The sequence below is a fragment of the Poromitra crassiceps genome, assembly GCF_964638095.1.
Source record: "Poromitra crassiceps genome assembly, chromosome: 14".
NCBI classification, from domain to species: domain Eukaryota; kingdom Metazoa; phylum Chordata; class Actinopteri; order Beryciformes; family Melamphaidae; genus Poromitra; species Poromitra crassiceps.
The window spans coordinates 30,615,786-30,634,123 of NC_139633.1; the positions used below are offsets into that span (position 1 = coordinate 30,615,786).

General features: G+C 43.6%; 1 protein-coding gene across 1 annotated transcript in view; it reads right to left on the reverse strand.

The window, feature by feature from the left end:
• The window catches only part of LOC310789135 (NACHT, LRR and PYD domains-containing protein 3-like), a gene marked incomplete at both ends in the record, with an annotated part of 107,516 nt that overhangs the window by 17,225 nt on the left and 71,953 nt on the right, over positions 1-18,338 (reverse strand). The window contains 4 exons of the mRNA XM_083650728.1: positions 10,650-10,696; positions 11,719-11,889; positions 14,759-14,932; positions 15,030-16,824. Of these exons, the coding sequence (XP_083506854.1) occupies positions 10,650-10,696; positions 11,719-11,889; positions 14,759-14,932; positions 15,030-16,824 (2,187 nt within the window). The remainder of the gene's footprint in view (positions 1-10,649; positions 10,697-11,718; positions 11,890-14,758; positions 14,933-15,029; positions 16,825-18,338) is intronic.

The window sequence follows — 18,338 nt, forward strand, 5'->3', positions numbered from 1 at the left end:
GTTTAATATTTTTCCCGAAAATGAGGCATACTGGGAAACAGGAAATTAAGCCGTCTTTTCCGGGAATCCTGGGAAATTGATAGTTTTTTTTTATGCATCAAGGAGAAATATACCTATTCGTTCCCAACCTGACCTAATGTATTATTTGGTGGCAACCATCTTAGAGAGTTGTGGAAACTACCGTGGAAGGAATGCAGCCGTAAACGCATCGATCAGCCCGTTTTCACGTTCTTTTACGCACACATCAACATGCTGCCTGGCACCGGGTCCTTTTGAATTTGTGCTCTGGCTCTCGTCTTCCAGTCGTGCCCAGCCATAATCCCCTTTTCCGTTTATCAGTTAATTTCCACCCCCCATTGCCCAACCTGGGGCAACGAACCGAGGACGCGGGGCTGGGCTGTAATGATTGCAGTTTTCACTGCTGGCAAAGTTTGCATGGTGCTGGAGCAGGTCATCGTGCGTGTCATAGGCTACTGTATTAACGGTCATGGCACAATCCCCTCAAGCAGGTCAGAAGTGTAGGCTATATAGTAGGAAAAGGAAAGAAACATTGTGCGCTTTGTGTTTATTAAGGCTATAGGTGCAATAATGTTTCAGTGTGTTCCACCAGTGCACAGTGCACAAAAACGCTATAGCCAAAATACGCCGAAATAAAATCTGAAATTAATTCCACTCTCCAAAGGATATGAATTTTCAAATGACTGGCTGTAGCATTGTTGGAGAAGCTAGTATTTAATCTTAAAATCTGCCTTGCGATACCTCGTTATTTGGCGCTATATAAATATACAATTGATTGTTGGTTGATTGATTCACTTTGATGTCTCCGAAATTCCCATAGCCTACATCTTGATCATTTAATGACTTACAATGCTTATAGTAGCCTAAATATATTACATGTTCTTTTAAAATGGCTATATATTTTAAGAAAGTAAACTGTAGGCATATTTATATATAATATATTCCTATTCCAATATGTTCTGCATGTAAAAATACATCAACATTCTTTCCCGGGAAATGGGTTGGATGGTGTTGTGGTTCAAATCATAACTTGTCACTCATAGACATAGTAGAAGGGCTCTCTATTGCAGAGGAAGAACAACAAGCCAATCACCCCCACTCATTAGCTGAGTGAGAGCACCGGAGCAAATCACACCAACTCATCAGCTCAGTCAAATCACCTGTGTGCAGGTGTCTCAGCAGAATCACTCTGCACTTCAAGAGAGACACAGCCACACAGAAGAGAAGACTGTTCAGCTCAACTCAACTCATGAAGACGCTACTGGTACTGTATGAATGAAATTAATGAATGAAATTAATAATGATAAGAAATGTTTGATTTGTCATTGAAATTATAAATTGTTTGAAAATGAAATGAATGAAATGATAAGCAGTATTCAATTGGAGTGCTTAAGTTTGTTTGGATTATTTTCTCTGATTGAATAAATTTAACTTGTAAATTTCTGCTTGTTTTGAAGGTTTTCAACCTGATTGAAACTGATTCATCCAGATTCATTCCCCCAACAAGAAAATAAAAGTTGGAAAGAGGAAAAGAGTTGTCCCATTGCATTCTTTATGGTTGACCAGGCCATTTTCAAGTTTGGGCAGGAGCTGAACAAAACAAACCTATGATAACTTGACAGTTGAAAACCAATGCATGACAGTGCATGAAGACACAACCAGGATTAAAGGTCTAATAAAAGTCTGAAGGAAAACTGTTGAAGCAGAAGGGGAAACTGAACGATTGATCTTCACAAAATGGCGGAGGAAACTTTTGGGAAAACAGTAAGCCAACTGAAGAAAGAAAGGACCTTGGCTAAGAGTGCTTTCACCAAAGCAGCTAACTTCCTCACCAGAGAAGCACAGAGCATGACTCAAATTGAACTACAAGAGGAGTTCAAAAAGCTCACCTCTGAAGCCAGAAGAGTCGGTGAAGCAAATGATGATTATAAGGCTGGTTTAACACATTGACTGCCAGACGTTTTTTTTTGCTGTAGGTAGCTTCTGCCAAGCCGTTTTTTGAGGATTATGGCTCATTTTATAAGAGCCGAGGATTCGTTTCAGCTTGGAGTTTGTGAACATACAATATCTCAAAAGTACTAATAGAATGTGTACTTTCTCTGTCTAAAAGAGTTAGTTTGTAGAGTTAGTAGTTATGTAAGCATTAGCAGTTGAATACAGCATGGTTTTAGCGTGAGAAAGAATATTCAGAGATAAACGGCTTTTTGTGAAATTGGATGGAACAGTCACTTTAACCATTCATTTTTGGCTCTCTCTCTCTCTCTCTCCCTCCCCCTCTCGCTCTCTCTCTCTCTCTCCCTCCCTCTCGCTCTCCCTCCCTCTCTCTCTCTCTCTCTCTCTCTCTCTCTCTCTCTCTCTCCCTCCCTCTCGAGTTGCTTCAACTCCTCCCTCCGTGGGCGGACAAGCTTGTCACCAGTCAGTGCTTTGCTGCTCTCCTGTGCCTGCATGTCTGCACGGCCGCTGTTTGAGGAAGTCGGGATGGACTCGCTCGTTTGGAGTTTTGGTTGAGAGAAGCTTTTGCGATTCTGGTCATATTTATGCTGCGTGTTTCAAAGTGTGTTCCTCCACCTGTAATCTATCACCCGATCATAGTAGATCGGCTGAATCTATTATGTAAATTTGCAATCCCGCATCGCCAGCAATCAGCGCGAAAAGGAGAATGGCTGGGCTGAGAATGGCGTGACAAGTTAAAAAAATGCTTTCCTTTCTCTAGCCAGGAGAGCACTGTTGCCACTTAGTGGGTCGGTGGAATGGGTTGTAAACGTTCGGTGGCTCCAATAATTATATAAGAGATGTAAAAGGCTTAGATGCACAACCCACCGTCAAAAAAAAAAAATCGATGCCAAAAACGTGTAAACACGTTGTTGGCAGGGAACAGCTGGATTCTGAAAACGTGTTCATACGTTGTTGGCAGTGAATGTGTTAATAGCAGACCTTGAAGCCACGGCAGCTGATGGTGAAGAAGCAGAGCTTAACAAGCAACAGGAGGCTGACCTGGAGAGAACAATTAATGACTGTCATTCAAAATTGAATGAAGTCAGGGAGCTGATTCAAGCCAAGCTATGGTCTAGATACGGGCAGGATGAGCTGGAAATTGCAATCCGGGAAGCAGAGAAAGCTTGGGAGGATGCTGCTGCAATACCACTCGTTGCTGTAAATCGAAATGGCTATGAAGTGCAGATGACTTTCATGGAGAAGCTGGTCCAGCAAGCTACTAAAAGTCTAGTAGCTTGGGAGTTGTGGATTCCAGCCAAAGAAAAAACTACTCTGGAGGGCCGAGTGAGGGACCTTCAAATGGGCAATAACAAGCTTGAAGCAAGAAGAGCAGAGTTTGCTATAGCACAAAGGATTGCAGAGGAGGAGAAAGGTGCAGCTGTGGCAGCTTCAATGACAGAAGCAGCAAACATATCGGCCACACCAGCCACACACACCGCACCCATTGTGAGAATAAAGCCAACTAGTCTGCCCAGATTTAATGGTTGCAAAAGAGAGTTCCACCGATGGAAAAGGGACTGGGAGAGCCTGCAAAGGCAGGGAGAACCCACCGGTTCAGTGGAAGTGAAAAAAATGCAACTTTTGGACAGCGTGGATGCAAAAATCTCCAGAGACCTCCATCTGTCAACATACAACACTGCTCAAGACATGTTCAGAGTATTGGAGAACAGATTTGGAAATAAGTCTACAATTGCCTTGGAAATAATTGAAGACTTGGATAAAATTCCTGCCTTAAAGGTAAATCAGCCAAGGAAGGTTATCGACTTAATCCAAACTGTTGAAAAAGCTCTGGCCGACCTCACTGAGCTTGGAAACACGGGTGCCATCAAGAACCCACTGATAATTAAGTCCATTGAAAGCAAGCTACCAGATGCTGTAAAGAAAGACTGGCTTGTCTTCATGGTAAACCCCCGCAATAATGTCACACCAGACAATCATTTTGATAACCTTCTCAAGTTCCTGAAAACTCAAGAGGAAATTCTGGAGAAACTGGAGCAGCTGGGAGTAACTGAGAAGCCAGAGAGACAAGAAAGGAAATTTGAAAGAAAATTTGCTTCTACACGTTCCACAAGGAAAGAAGGATGCATTGTCTGTGGAGATGAAAGGCATAGAGATAAACTTTTCTTTTGCAAACGGTTCAAGGAACTGAAGCTGGCTGAGAAGTTGAATGCTGTGAAGAAACTGGGAGGATGTAAAAGGTGCTTGGGATGTCATGGAGAAGAGAATGAATGTACAGGCACCTACCTGTGCAGAAACAAAGACTGCAGGAAGGGGATCTCCTCTGACCACCATTTCTTTCTCTGTCCAAGGATCGAATCTAGAAGGGGCGATGAAGACAGAAGTGGAAGAGACAGCAGGAAAAAACATAAGCTTACAGAGGAACAAGAGAGATTCATGGCCGAACTCTCCTCAGAAATGGCAGAAAAATGCAGGCGAGCTTTTACAAACAGGACTGCAATAACAAACTGTGCAGAGAAGGATCAGTTTGGATTGCTAGAGGCAAATGGATTGAAAGAGCTGCCAGTTATTATGATGCTGCTAGAAGTCACTGCCAATGCAGGTCAGAAGATTGGAACCCTGATCGACTTAGCATCAGACACCAACTACATCACTCACAGAGCTGCTGAAAGACTGAATCTGAGAAGTGAAAACATCACTTTAGTTGTCCATGGAGTTGGAGGAATGGCTATGAAGGTTAACGCCAGACGATATCTACTCAGAGTGAGAGTCAAGACACCCAGAGGGACGGAGAGAGCTCACGAACTCGTCTGCTATGGTCTAAATGAAATAGCCAAAGTCCACAAAGTCATCAAACCAGAGCAGTTGAAAAAGTTCTTCCCAGAAACTGAGCTGGAAGATTTAAAGAGACCAGATAGCATTGATCTACTGATAAGCCACCGGGAAGGTAGACTTATCAGAGAGTGAAGATGGTTGGAGACCTCGTCTTGTGGGAGAGCCCACTGGGAAAAACGGTAGGAGGAGCTCATCCGGATCTCTTTGAGGTGGTGGACATGGCAGCACATGCATCTGAAACACACTTTGCTCGCTCAATGAGGACGGCAGCAGTGAAGTATGAAGAAAGGCAGGCTGAGACCACAGTTGCTGGCAGAGAGTTCCTGGAATGGTGGAAATGGGACAGCATTGGAGCAGCATGTGAACCGAAGTGTGGTGGGTGTCGCTGCGGTAGTTGTCAACCAGGAGGAAAGGAAATGACACTGAATGAGGAGAAGGAGCTTGAAATAATAAAGCAAGGCCTCACTTATGTGAAAGCGGATGCCCATAGTGATGCTCCACACTGGGACACAAAATATCCCTGGATTGAAGACCCAACTTCTCTTCCCAATAACAGGAGTCTACCTTTCTGAGAACAGAAAAACAGCTCAGAAGGGAGCCTGAGTGGCAGGCTGCCTACACAGCCCAAGTACATGAAATGGTGGCAAGAGGAGCAGCTAGGAAACTCACCAGGGAGATAATTAACAACTGGAAAGGGCCGGTGTGGTATGTGAGCCACTTAGTAGCACCAAACCCCCACTCTCTGACAACACCGATACGCATTGTATGGAACAGCAGCCAAAAATTCAGGGGACAGAGTATGAACGATCTCCTGCTGAAAGGGCCCGATGTCCTCAATCCAATCCGGGCAGTGCTACTCAGGTTCAGAAGAGGAGTTTATGCGGCTCTGGGGGACATCAAAAAGATGTATAATTCTGTGTGGCTAGAAGACCGTGAGCTGCACCTCCACAGATTCCTCTGGAGAGACACTCAAGATGAGGAAATCGGCGAATATGCCATCACGAGAGTCAACATTGGTGATCGACCAGCAGGTTGCATAGCACAGCTGGCTATGCAGGAGACAGCAAGGCTGCCAATGTTCACTCACTTAGAGGAGGAGCGCAGAGTCCTAGAGGAAGACAGCTATGTTGATGATATCCTGACGTCCCACAATGATTCAAAAAGGCTGGACAAGACCACAGAGAAAGTGGAAGAAATTCTGAGAGCTGGTGGATTTTTCCTCAAGCCATGGGTCCGGTCGGGGCAAGGTGAGAGGCAAACATACTTGGAGGAAGAAAAACCTGAATCAGGAAGACAAAAAGGGAAAGACGGAGTCATGATACTTCCAAATCAAATGAGGGAAGGTGACAATAAAGCCCTAGGGGTCGGATACCTGGTCCAGGAGGACAAGCTTTACATGATGTCCATCATCAACTTCTCAAGGAGGAAAAAGAAAATAAGAACAGGCCAAGACCTCCTTGGAGAGGAAATGAGAGAAAAGACTCCTGACCCCCTAACCAGGAGAGAGCTATTGAGCCAAGTAGCTGGCCTCTATGACCCAATCGGCCTCGTCTCACCAACCAAGCAGAAAGGAGCCATACTCGTCAGAAAAGCATTTCAAGAGGCTGGAGGTGGAAGTCTGACCCGAGACACTTGGGACAACCCACTATCGGAGGGCCTCAGGAGGGAAGCAATCAAACTGTTTGAGGCGTATGTGCAGCTTGGCCAAATCACATTCCACAGAAGCCTCACACCAGCTGGCTGGGTTGGAAAACCTTGGGGAGTAACATTCTCTGATGGAAGTGACAAGAGCTACGGAGCTGTAGTATACTTCCGGTGGGAAACAGAGCAAGGCATCCAGGTCAGATTGGTTGAATCCAAAGCAAAGCTCACACCACTGGACCAAAAAGGGGAACCAGTCAAGGCAGAGATGTGTGGTGCAGTCTTTGCAACCCGGCTCAGACGGTACAGTGAGAAGCACAGCCGAATGAAGATAGAACAATGGTTCCACCTGCTGGACAGTCAAACTGTGCTGGGAGCAATTCAGCGAGACAGTTACGGTTACCAGACCTTCTTTGCGAACAGGGTTGGTGAAATCCAGAAGGCCGGATCGCTTGAGGACTGGTGGTGGATCCCAGGGAACGTAAACATCGCTGACATTATGACAAGAGGAGCGACTCCTGAGGATCTTAGAGAGGATTCAGAATGGCAAAATGGACCTGCGTTCCTGAGGCAGCCAGTGGAGCAGTGGCCAAAGAAGTCAGCCCAAGAGGTTGCAGTAAGTGCCAGGGAGGGCATAAATAAACTCCAAAGGAAAGCTTTCTCAGCAGTACTAACCAGAGCTCAGGCAAGGAAAAAGCAGAATAATGCACTGCAAGACCCTGATGGTGACGAATCAGTGACTCTTCCAAGGACCTCTGACAGTTTGGAAGAGAGTCCAATCCGCAGACCTCCAGCTGGCTCAGTAGTTAAACTACTTGTTGATGACAAGAGGTTCAGCAGTTTAACTAAACTTGTCAGAGTTATTGCCTGGGTGTGGAGAGCTGCTACAAAATGGAGGATGAAGGGCTCAGCTGTCAGTAAGGCAAAGTGGGAGGTGATTCCTTCAAAGGAGGAGGCCAAGTCCAAGGCCAAACGAGCTGTGCTGTCTGTTGAGGAGTGTAAAGATGCGCTTCGAGACATCCACCCTCCTTCCTTGCAGCCCAGGAGGGTGTTACCTTTCATGACACCACCCTGAGCAGACTGACTGTGTATAAGGAAAGAGAATCTGGGATGTTGGTATGTGGAGGAAGAATACAAATCTTCAATAAGGATGAAACCGCAGTACCAATCCTTCCGTATGAAGCCTGGATATCCTCACTTCTAGCTCAAGAAGCCCATGAAGTGAACCACGAGGAGGTAGCAGGAACACTCCTACGGATGAGAAAGAAAGCCTGGGTTGTAAGAGGCCGAAAATTGGCAAAGAAAGTTGTTGATCATTGTGTGAGATGCAGAAAAGCCAGAGCAAGGAAGTGCCAGCAGATCATGGGGGACCTCCCTCCGGAACGGACACAGCCAGCCAGACCATTTGAGTTCACATCAGTAGATCTGTTTGGACCTTATGAAGTGAAGGATGCTGTGAGAAAGAGAGTAAAGCTGAAGGTATGGGGAATTGTTTTCTGCTGTATGGCATCAAGGGCTATACACACAGATGTTGTTGGTGACCAGTCAACTGAAGGTTTCTTACTGGCCTACCAAAGATTCACAGCATTGAGAGGGCATCCAAGAAAGCTGTGGTCGGACCCCGGAAAGAACTTTGTGGGAGCCAAGCCTGCCCTAAAGGAGCTTTACCTCTTTCTGGACCAGTTGGAGAAGTCGGAACTCGAGAATGAAGCTGCAAAAAATGGAACGGACTGGAGCTGGAAGATCCATCCAGCAGACTCACCTCACAGAAATGGAGCCGCTGAAGCAGCTGTTAAAATCGTGAAAAGAGCCCTGCATAACCTGGGAGGTGATGGAATCTTCACATGGGGAGAGTTTCAAACATTCCTTTATATGGCAGCCAATCTGGCTAATGAAAGACCCATAGATGCAAGGACTCAGAGCCGGGAGGACGGTGTAGACTACATCAGCCCAAATTCTCTACTGCTAGGCAGAGCTGGACCTAAGGGAGACACAGGAAGCATTGACTTTGAAGGATACTCTTACAAGAGGCTAAGAGTGATCCAGTCAGAGGTAAACCAGTTCTGGAAGAAGTGGAGTCAGTTGGCTGGACCCAACTTGTTTGTCAGGAGTAAGTGGCACACAATGGAGCGGAATGTTGCCATTGGAGACATCGTCTGGCTAGCGGACCAGAATTCCTTGAGGAGCCAGTATAGGCTTGCTAAAGTTGTCAGTGTCAACATGGACAAGAAGGGAGTCGTGAGGGATGTGAATGTCCGAACATTCCCAAGCTACCCCATCTCAACTGTGAAGACTGTCAAAGAGGCTGGCAAAGCCAGGATGGAACTTTCAGCCAAAATCCCTGCATCGATACTTCACAGAGACGTCAGGCGGATAGTCGTCTTGCTTCCTGTAGAAGAGCAAAATAACACTGGAGCTACAGATGTTGAAGAGGAGGGACAAACAGTGGGACAGTCTCCAAAGGTACCAGGAGAGGATCTAGCCCAACCTTTCCAATACCAAAACCTGGATCAAACTGCTGTGACCTCCTTGGGTTCAAGAACCAGGAGCTCAAGTGGGAGGTGTTGTGGTTCAAATCATAACTTGTCACTCATAGACATAGTAGAAGGGCTCTCTATTGCAGAGGAAGAACAACAAGCCAATCACCCCCACTCATTAGCTGAGTGAGAGCACCGGAGCAAATCACACCAACTCATCAGCTCAGTCAAATCACCTGTGTGCAGGTGTCTCAGCAGAATCACTCTGCACTTCAAGAGAGACACAGCCACACAGAAGAGAAGACTGTTCAACTCAACTCATGAAGACGCTACTGGTACTGTATGAATGAAATTAATGAATGAAATTAATAATGATAAGAAATGTTTGATTTGTCATTGAAATTATAAATTGTTTGAAAATGAAATGAATGAAATGATAAGCAGTATTCAATTGGAGTGCTTAAGTTTGTTTGGATTATTTTCTCTGATTGAATAAATTTAACTTGTAAATTTCTGCTTGTTTTGAAGGTTTTCAACCTGATTGAAACTGATTCATCCAGATTCATTCCCCCAACAAGAAAATAAAAGTTGGAAAGAGGAAAAGAGTTGTCCCATTGCATTCTTTATGGTTGACCAGGCCATTTTCAAGTTTGGGCAGGAGCTGAACAAAACAAACCTATGATAACTTGACAGATGGCATTTCCTGGGAATCCCGTTATCTGGGATTAAACCCTATGGGCACCTTTGCTGCATGACACCGTGGAAAATAAAACTCACTAACTAACTAACACAGACAGTGAATAGTGAATGGAGGAGATGGCTTCCCCTGCAGTTTTCTACGCAGTATTTGTGAATCAAAATCACTGAAGTGAAAGTTCTGTCACAAAACTATATTGTTATTGACTTGCATTGCCACAATGTCTCCCCCTCTCTCCCTCAGTCTCTCTCCCCCTCTCTCTCTCTCCCTCAGTCTCTCCCCCCTCTCTCTCCCTCTCCTCTCTCTCTCTCTCCCTCAGTCTCTCCCCCCTCTCTCTCCCTCCCTCAGTCTCTCCCCCCTCTCTCTCCCTCTCCTCTATCTACCTTAGTCTCTCTCCCCCTCTCTTTCTCTCCCTCAGTCTCTCCCCCTCTCCTCTCCTCTCCTCCTCTCCCTCTCCTCTCTCTCCCCCTCTCTCTCCCTCTCGCTCAGTCTCTCTTGTGAGTTTGTGTGTGTGAGTGAATCTATGACATCAATAATGATGTCATCAGTGGATTTATGACATCACTGATGATGTCATCAGTGGGATTTATAGGACAGACAGAGAAACAAACAAACAGAGCCCTAGCTTCCATTATACACTGATGATGATGATGATGATGATGAACCATATTGTGATATTTATGGAGAACAATCCTTATTATCCTTATTGATTTCAACCTTATCGTCCAGCTCTATTTTTGTTGTCGCCCTTCCTGGACAAAAATGCACCAGCCGCCACTGGGGCAACGCATGCACTACAGCAAAAATACACACATGTTCTATGTTTGTCGGTCCTGCATGTGTCTGACAAGATGACATGAGCGTGTTTCTGACAAGATGACATGAGCGTGGGTCTGACAAGATGACATGAGCGTGTCTACTCAGTAGGACTTGAATGAATATGTCACATGCTGCTGTGTAGAGGGACTTTCCATCTCAATTGTTGAATGTGTGTTTTGTTTTATGAATCAACCTAAGTACACACTTACATCTCCTCCCATCTGGTTTCAACCTCTGGACTCCACCATGGTCCACTCTGTGGGAATACACAAAGTCAGAGCAGCAGATTCTCTTTGATGATGAAACATGAACATTATGCTTTAATCTTTAAGTCCATAAGTGTCCTTCGCATATAAGATTGATAATCAATAGCTGTCCTACAAATATTATCTATCAATGTATCTTCTTTAGTCGGCTAAAACTTGACTAAATAAAAACAGGATGATGTCGACTAAATATGATAAAAACTAACAAGGACATTTGACACAGGACTCAGACTAAGACTAAATTAAAAAATGAACACTAAGTTGCCCCAGCTCTATTGGGTTAGACTCCCCTCCGACTCCCCCAGTGTTAAAAAACAACAACTTATGTTGTGAAACACAACCGCAAGCCCCCTGACTCCCCCACTGTAAGAAAGGGGGGGAAACTTTGTAACAAAATGTATTTGTTTTAAAATACAAAATAGACCAATTGGTGTAAAAATAAGCAACTTTCTGAGCAGCCAATAAGGCTCTATGTCCATATAGCTTATATGGACACACCGCCTATAGTTTCCTTGGAAAAGAGTTGGCTACACTGCAGCCCGGCTATATACCAACTAGGTTTTACCTAGATATTTTAACTAGATTAAGTTTTATGAACTGTGTGAACCCCACCACCCCCCTCCACCCACATACCCCCCTCCCACACACACACACACACACCCACACCCGCCCCCAAAAACTGGGTTAGTGTATTACACTATTGTAACCCTAACCCTATGTCAAAATTCCATGAAACCTATGGCTGATACATACATCATGTCATGTTACATCTTACACTGTTTAACATTGACTGAAATATAAGGTAAAACATCTATATTACTTCTATATTTTGTCAGTTTTTTTCAATGTGAGGAAATTAAAACAGGGCAAACGACATGTTGTAAGCTTAATTTTGATGCATGGGTTACAGATGTTTGAAAGAAATCTAGCTGCCACACCAGGCTTTCAGAATAATTGATTTGGGTACATCTACTCTCATCCTTCTACAGTATGTAATGTTGCCATTCCATACCTGAGAGAGTCCAGTCTGCAGTGTGTATCCTCCAGCCTAGCAGAGAGCAGCTTCACTGAGGCTCCTGGATGATTGTAACTCAGGTCCAGCTCTCGTAGATGGGAGGGGTTGGAGCTCAGAGCTGAGGCCAGAGAAGCACAGCCTTCCTCTGAGAGCAGACATAGTGACAGTCTGCACACACACACACACACACACACACACGCACACACACACACACGCCCACACACACACACGCATGCACACGCACACACACACACACACACACGCACGCACGCACGCACACACACACACACACACACACACACACACACACAAGCAAAACGGTAAATCCCTCAAAGTTGACTAGCTGATTCACATTGTGGTTTCATTTGGTCCAGTTTGAGTTGGTTCTCCACTCACTTTGTGACAGAATATCAGAAGTCCTTTCTGGTATTTTATGTGTCACACTGAGGCACCAAGGAGAGGAAAGAATGAAATGTCCTCATGGAAAGTAATTCACATAGACTAGGAAGTCTTGGTAAATATTGGATTCACAATTGGTTTTAAAATGACATGAACAGAGATAATACTCCACATATGTGTTTATGTGAGCTGTACATCATCCTGCTTATTACACGGCTACTAACTTAATAAATCAAAATGTAACTAGGAGAGGCACTCCCATTGTTAATTTGATTATTAAAGCAACAGCATTTACTGGACTTCTTTCTGCAGATTGATATGACCCACGGCCTCCGGAGTCTGTGATCAGAACTGTCTGTTATACATAGTAATGGTCTGATACACAGAAATAACAGACTGTAGAATGCCGTGATCGACCAATCAGAATCAAGCATTCAACAAAGCCGTGTGATAATTGCTGATAGTAACGTGTATGTAAAGCAGGATTTAAATGGTCGTCTGTTGAACACGAAGAGGAATACTGACCTGAGAGTCTCCAGTCTACAGTGTGGACTCTCCAGTCCAGCAGAGATCAGCTCCACACCTGCATCTTTCAGGATGTTGTCACTAAGGTCCAGCTCTCTCAGACTGGAGGACTGGGAGCTGAGCACTGAGGCCAGAGCTTCACAGCTTCTCTCTGACAGCTGACAGCCACTCAGTCTGCATGAGAATTAGTGATGGAGACAAACAACTTTAAAATATTTTCCATTTAGCACTCATAAATGATAAACCGCTTTTTGTGTTTGCCAGTATAGGTGGTGCTATGCCAAATAGCATTAAATTAGGCACTGCACTCTGTCAGGTTCCCAGCAGTGCAATCCCCAAGTTTGAAGTCAATCGGAAGAACGGTTCTTGAGATAAACTACTTTCTGTCTTGCCAGTAGGTGGCGCTATGCCAAATTGCACAAGATTTCAGCACTGCACTCCATCAGGTCCCCCTAAGTGCACTCCCCAAGTTTGATACATTAGTAATAGAATTTACAATTAAGTTTAATTCAATTAAAGTGCCGTATTCTCATGATGCACCATGGATTTCTTACCAGAATGACTCAATGCAGCTCATTGGCTATTGCTGTCATTCAATTATCATTAACCATTTATTTAGTCATCTGTTGTTTGCCTAACATTATGTAATGATTAGTGGTCATGATTGTGAATGTTCACGTTACTGTGATTAGTGACATAGCCCACAGTGTGCTGTGAAACGATAACCTCACTGTGCAGTGAAAATCACTGAGCAGCACCCAACGTGGTAACACTTTATAATAACTATACAGCATTAATAAACCATTAGTAAATACATAATTCATCATGGATTCATCATTTATAAAGCATTATTCATACATCACTAAGCATTAGTAACAGCTATAAACATTTTATTCCTGATTAATAACCTAATCTCTAATCTGTTTAATGATTGTATTCTCATACTTTGTAAATGATAGATTCACCATTTATAAATACGTATTATTGCCATTCCCAAGTTCGTTAAAGCGATATCTCAGGAACGGCTTGATGGAATTTCTGCCAATTTGGCTCAAACGTCGACTTGGGCGCAAGGATGAACGGATTACATTTTGGTGATCAAAGGTCAAGGTCACTGTGACCTCTCGAATGCCATTTTCAAGCTTCTTAACGCAATATCTCAGGAATGCCTTGATGGAGTTTCTTCGAATTTGCCTCAAACGTCCACTTGGACTCAAGGATGAACTGATTACATTTTGGTAGTCAAAGTTCAGGTCACTGTGACCTCACACACCCAATTTCCAAGCTCTGTAACGCAACATCTCAGGAGCGCCTTGACGGAATTTCTTCCAATTTGCCTCAAATGGCGATTTGGACTCAAGAATGAACTAATGGCGGAGGCATAAGTCCGCGTTGCATTCGTTCTAGTTTGTTATGTCATGCTGTTATGTTATGTCTTGTCATGTCTGTCAGGAGTATTTGTTCCTCGCCTGTGAGCTTTTAAGGTGTTGGGTAGGCTGTGAAAATGAATTGTCCTTCTGAGATAAATAAAGTCATCTGAATCTGAATCTGAATCTGAATCCAAGGAGAGGAAACAATGAAATGTCCTCATGGAAAGTAATTCACATATCATGGAAAGTAATTCACATATGATGGAAAGTAATTCACATATCATGGAAAGTAATTCACATATCATGGAAAGTAATTCACATAGACTAGGAAGTCTTGGTAAATATTGGATTCACAATTGGTTTTAAAATTACATGAACAGAGATAATCCTCTACATGATATGTGTTTATGTGAGCTGTACATCATCCAGCTTATTACACGGTTACTAACTAAAGAGATCAAAATGCATCTAGGAGAGGCACTCCCATTGTTAATTTGATTATTAAAGCAACAGCATTTACTGGACTTCTTTCTGCAGATTGATATGACCCACGGCCTCCGGAGTCTGTGATCAGAATTGTCTGTTATAAGCAATGGTCTGATACACAGAAATAACAGACTGTAGAATGCCGTGATCGACCAATCAGAATCAAGCATTCAACAAAGCCGTGTGATAATTGCTGATAGTAACGTGTATGTAAATCGGGATTTAAATGGTTGTTGAACACGAAGAGGAATACTGACCTGAGAGTCTCCAGACTACAGTGTGGACTCTCCAGTCCAGCAGAGATCAGCTTCACACCTGCATCTTTCAGGATGTTGTCACTCAGGTCCAGCTCTCTCAGACTGGAGGACTGGGAGCTGAGCACTGAGGCCAGAGCTTCACAGCTTCTCTCTGACAGCTGACAGCCACTCAGCCTGAAGAAGAATTGGTGAGAGAGATATACAACACATTTGAAAATGTATATATATTTTATTTAATATATTTGATCTACCCAGTTATGTATGAACCTACAGAGCTTTATTGGAGGCTTTGACCACTGGCAGCAGCCTCAGAAGAGCCTTGTCTGAAGCAGAGTATTTCTTCAGGTCAAACACATCCAGCTCTTCTTCTGATGACAGTAAGATGAAGACCAGAGCCGACCACTGAGCAGGGGAGATTTTGACTGTAGAGAGACTTCCTGATCTCAGGTACTGTTGGATCTCCTCCACTAGAGAACGGTCATTCAGCTCATTCAGACAGTGGAACAAATTGATGTTTGTCTCTGCAGAGGGATTCTTCTTGATCTTCTTCTTGATGTACTGGACTGTTTCCTGATTGGTCTGTGAGCTACTTCTTGTCTGTGGCAGCAGGCCTCGTAGGAGAGTCTGATTGGTCTCCAGTGAAAGGCCCAGGAGGAAGCGGAGGAACAAGTCCAGATGTCCATTTGGACTCATTAAGGCCTTGTCCACAGCACTCTGGTAGAGATATTTTACTGCTGATCTGGGTCTGAGTAGCCTAGACAACCTGGAGGCTTCTGACAGTGGATTGACACCAGTGTTGATGAATGAGACCATGACATGAACAGCAGCCAGAAACTCCTGAATGCTCAGATGGACAAAGCAGAAGAAGGGGTTCTGGTACAGCCCATACTCCTCTTTAAAGATCTGTGTGAACACTCCAGAGTACACTGATGCTTCTCTGATATCAATACCACACCGTTTCAGGTCTTTTTCATAGAAGATCAGGTTGCCTTCCTCCAGCTGCTCAAAAGCCAGTTTTCCCAGAGAGAGAATCATGCTCTGTGTCCAGTCTGGGTCTTTCTTAGTTCTGTCATGATACTTGGCACTCTGCAATTCGGACTGAACCACCAGGAAGTGGATGTACATCGCAGTCAGGGTCTTGGGCAGGTTTTTTGTGTCACAAGTTTTCAACAGATGCTTCAGAACTTTAGCAGTGATCAAGCAGAACACTGGGATGTGGCACATGTTGTGGAGGCTCCGTGAATTCTTGATGTGGGAGATGATTCTGCTGGCCTGCTCATCATCTGTGAAACTCTTCCTGAAGTAGTCGTCTTTCTGTTGGTCATTGAAGCCTCTCACCTCTGTCTTTATGCCAATGCACTCAGAAGGGATCTGATTGGCTGCTGCAGGTCGTGTGGTTATCCAGATGTGAGCAAGGGGAAGCAGCTTCCCCTTGATGAGGTTTGTCAGCAACACATCCACTGAGGTCGACTCTGTAACATCATCCAGGATCTCGTTGTTCTTGAAGTCTAGAGGAAGCCGACACTCATCCAGACCATCAAAGATGAACATAACTGGGAATTTGTCAAACCTGCAGATTCCGGCTTTTTTGGTCTCAGGAAATAAGTGGTGAAGAAGTTTCACCAAGCTGAACTGTTTCTCTTTCAGCAGATTCAACTCTCGGAAAGGGATTGGAAATATGAATTGCATATCCTGGTTGGCTTTGTCTTCAGCCCAGTCCAGAGTGAGCTTCTGTGTTAAGACTGTTTTCCCAATGCCAGCCACTCCCTTTGTCAGCACTGTTCTGGTTGGTTTATCTCTTCCAGGTAAGGGTTTAAAGATGTCTTCACGTTTTATTCTGTTTTCTGGGCCCACTGGTTTCCTGGATGCCATTTCAATCTTCCTGAATTCATGTTCCATGTCGGCTTCTCCAATCTCTTCCTCTGTGAGGAAGAGCTCTGTGAAGCGCTCTGTGAAGATCTCATTCAGAAGTTTCAACTTTTCTGAGTCTGTGATTCCCTCAAACAAACGCTGAAAGTTCTCCTTCAAGTTGGATTTGTGTTTACTCCTGCACTCGTCAAGCGTCTCTGAATGAACAGACAACAATGAGAGAATGGTATAGTTGTAAGAGCCAAACACAAGTGTATTGGGAATTATTTTTCAGTTAATTTTTTATCAATATTTGGGTAATTATTTTTGGCTAAGAAACTCAGTTTGAGAAGTATATAATCATTTACCATTTAAGTAATACTGTTTATCCTACATTTATGTTCTAGTTGCTTATTATTAGAAATATCTAGTGGTTACTGCGCATGTGCATTATCCATGAAAAACATGCTAGAAGTTCAGTGGAAAAGAAGATGCTGTCTAGTGTGGAACGACACAACTTTTTGACTGTGTCGTGACCATTGTGATATTCCAGGCTGAACAATTGATAATATTGGATTATCTTTTGGAATACTCTATTCTGATTCTGATTCTGATTTTGTCCATTTTGTGGGATTATCTTGTATTGGACAAGGTTTTTGCTAATAAATCGACATGATTCACCATCTACTGAATGATCCCTGGATTTTTGAGTAGTCTGCTGTAGCCATTACAAGGATGGCAATTTAATGCAAACGAGGATAAAGCAAATATACATATGGATGGACACGCGTAAAATACACGTTTTTCACTATGCAGCAATAAGAAGTGGCATAAAACGACAGTTGGAAAAATAGTTGGCCACTATAATAGATGAGTAATGCTAATATTTCCTAGTTAAATGTCCATATTCTAAACTGAATTTATTTAGTCAGGTCATCCTGGCTGGGTTTAAGGTATAAGCTGTTGTACAGTCAGTTATTATTACTCAACAGGGAGTTAGGGTTAGCGTCATGCAACAGGGAGTTTCATGCAACCAATCAGATTCTCTAAAGACACTTTTCCACTGTGCTGATAATTCCCACAAACTGTGCTTTATTGTTTGTGTTGAACAAGCAGATACTTTCTATACTAAAATGGCAGCCTGCCCCTCTTGACAAATCTTTTGTCTGGACATAGGCTAATAAAAGTAGACTCACACTCTATATACATTTCATTTAGGGCTGTCAATCAATTAAAATATGTAATCGCTATTAATTGCATGATTCTCCATAGTTAATCACGATTAATCACAAATTAATCACACTCTTTTTTTAAATCGGTTCTAAATCTTATTTAAATGGAGGTACCTTAAATCTGGTATTTTCTTGTGCCAGTTAACACGTTCACTGCCGTGGATGAGATATCTCGTCAAGCAGAAACCAACGGTTGACTGCCATGGACGAGATATCTCGTCCAAAAAAAAAATATTATTTTTTTGACGGTGGGACGTCGATCAAACCCTTTTACATATCCTATAAAAATATGGGAGGTATTGAATGTGTATAATCTATTTTACCGACCCACTAAGTGGCGACAGTGCTCTCCAGACGAGAGAAAGCCAAGAAAAAACAGCCGCGTGAGGAAGCCATTCTCATGAAAATGGATGGCGAAAACGCTTTCGCTTTCGCGCTGGAAGCTGGCGGTGGGGGATTGCAAGTTTGCATAATAGATTATGGGTGCAACACACTTTGAA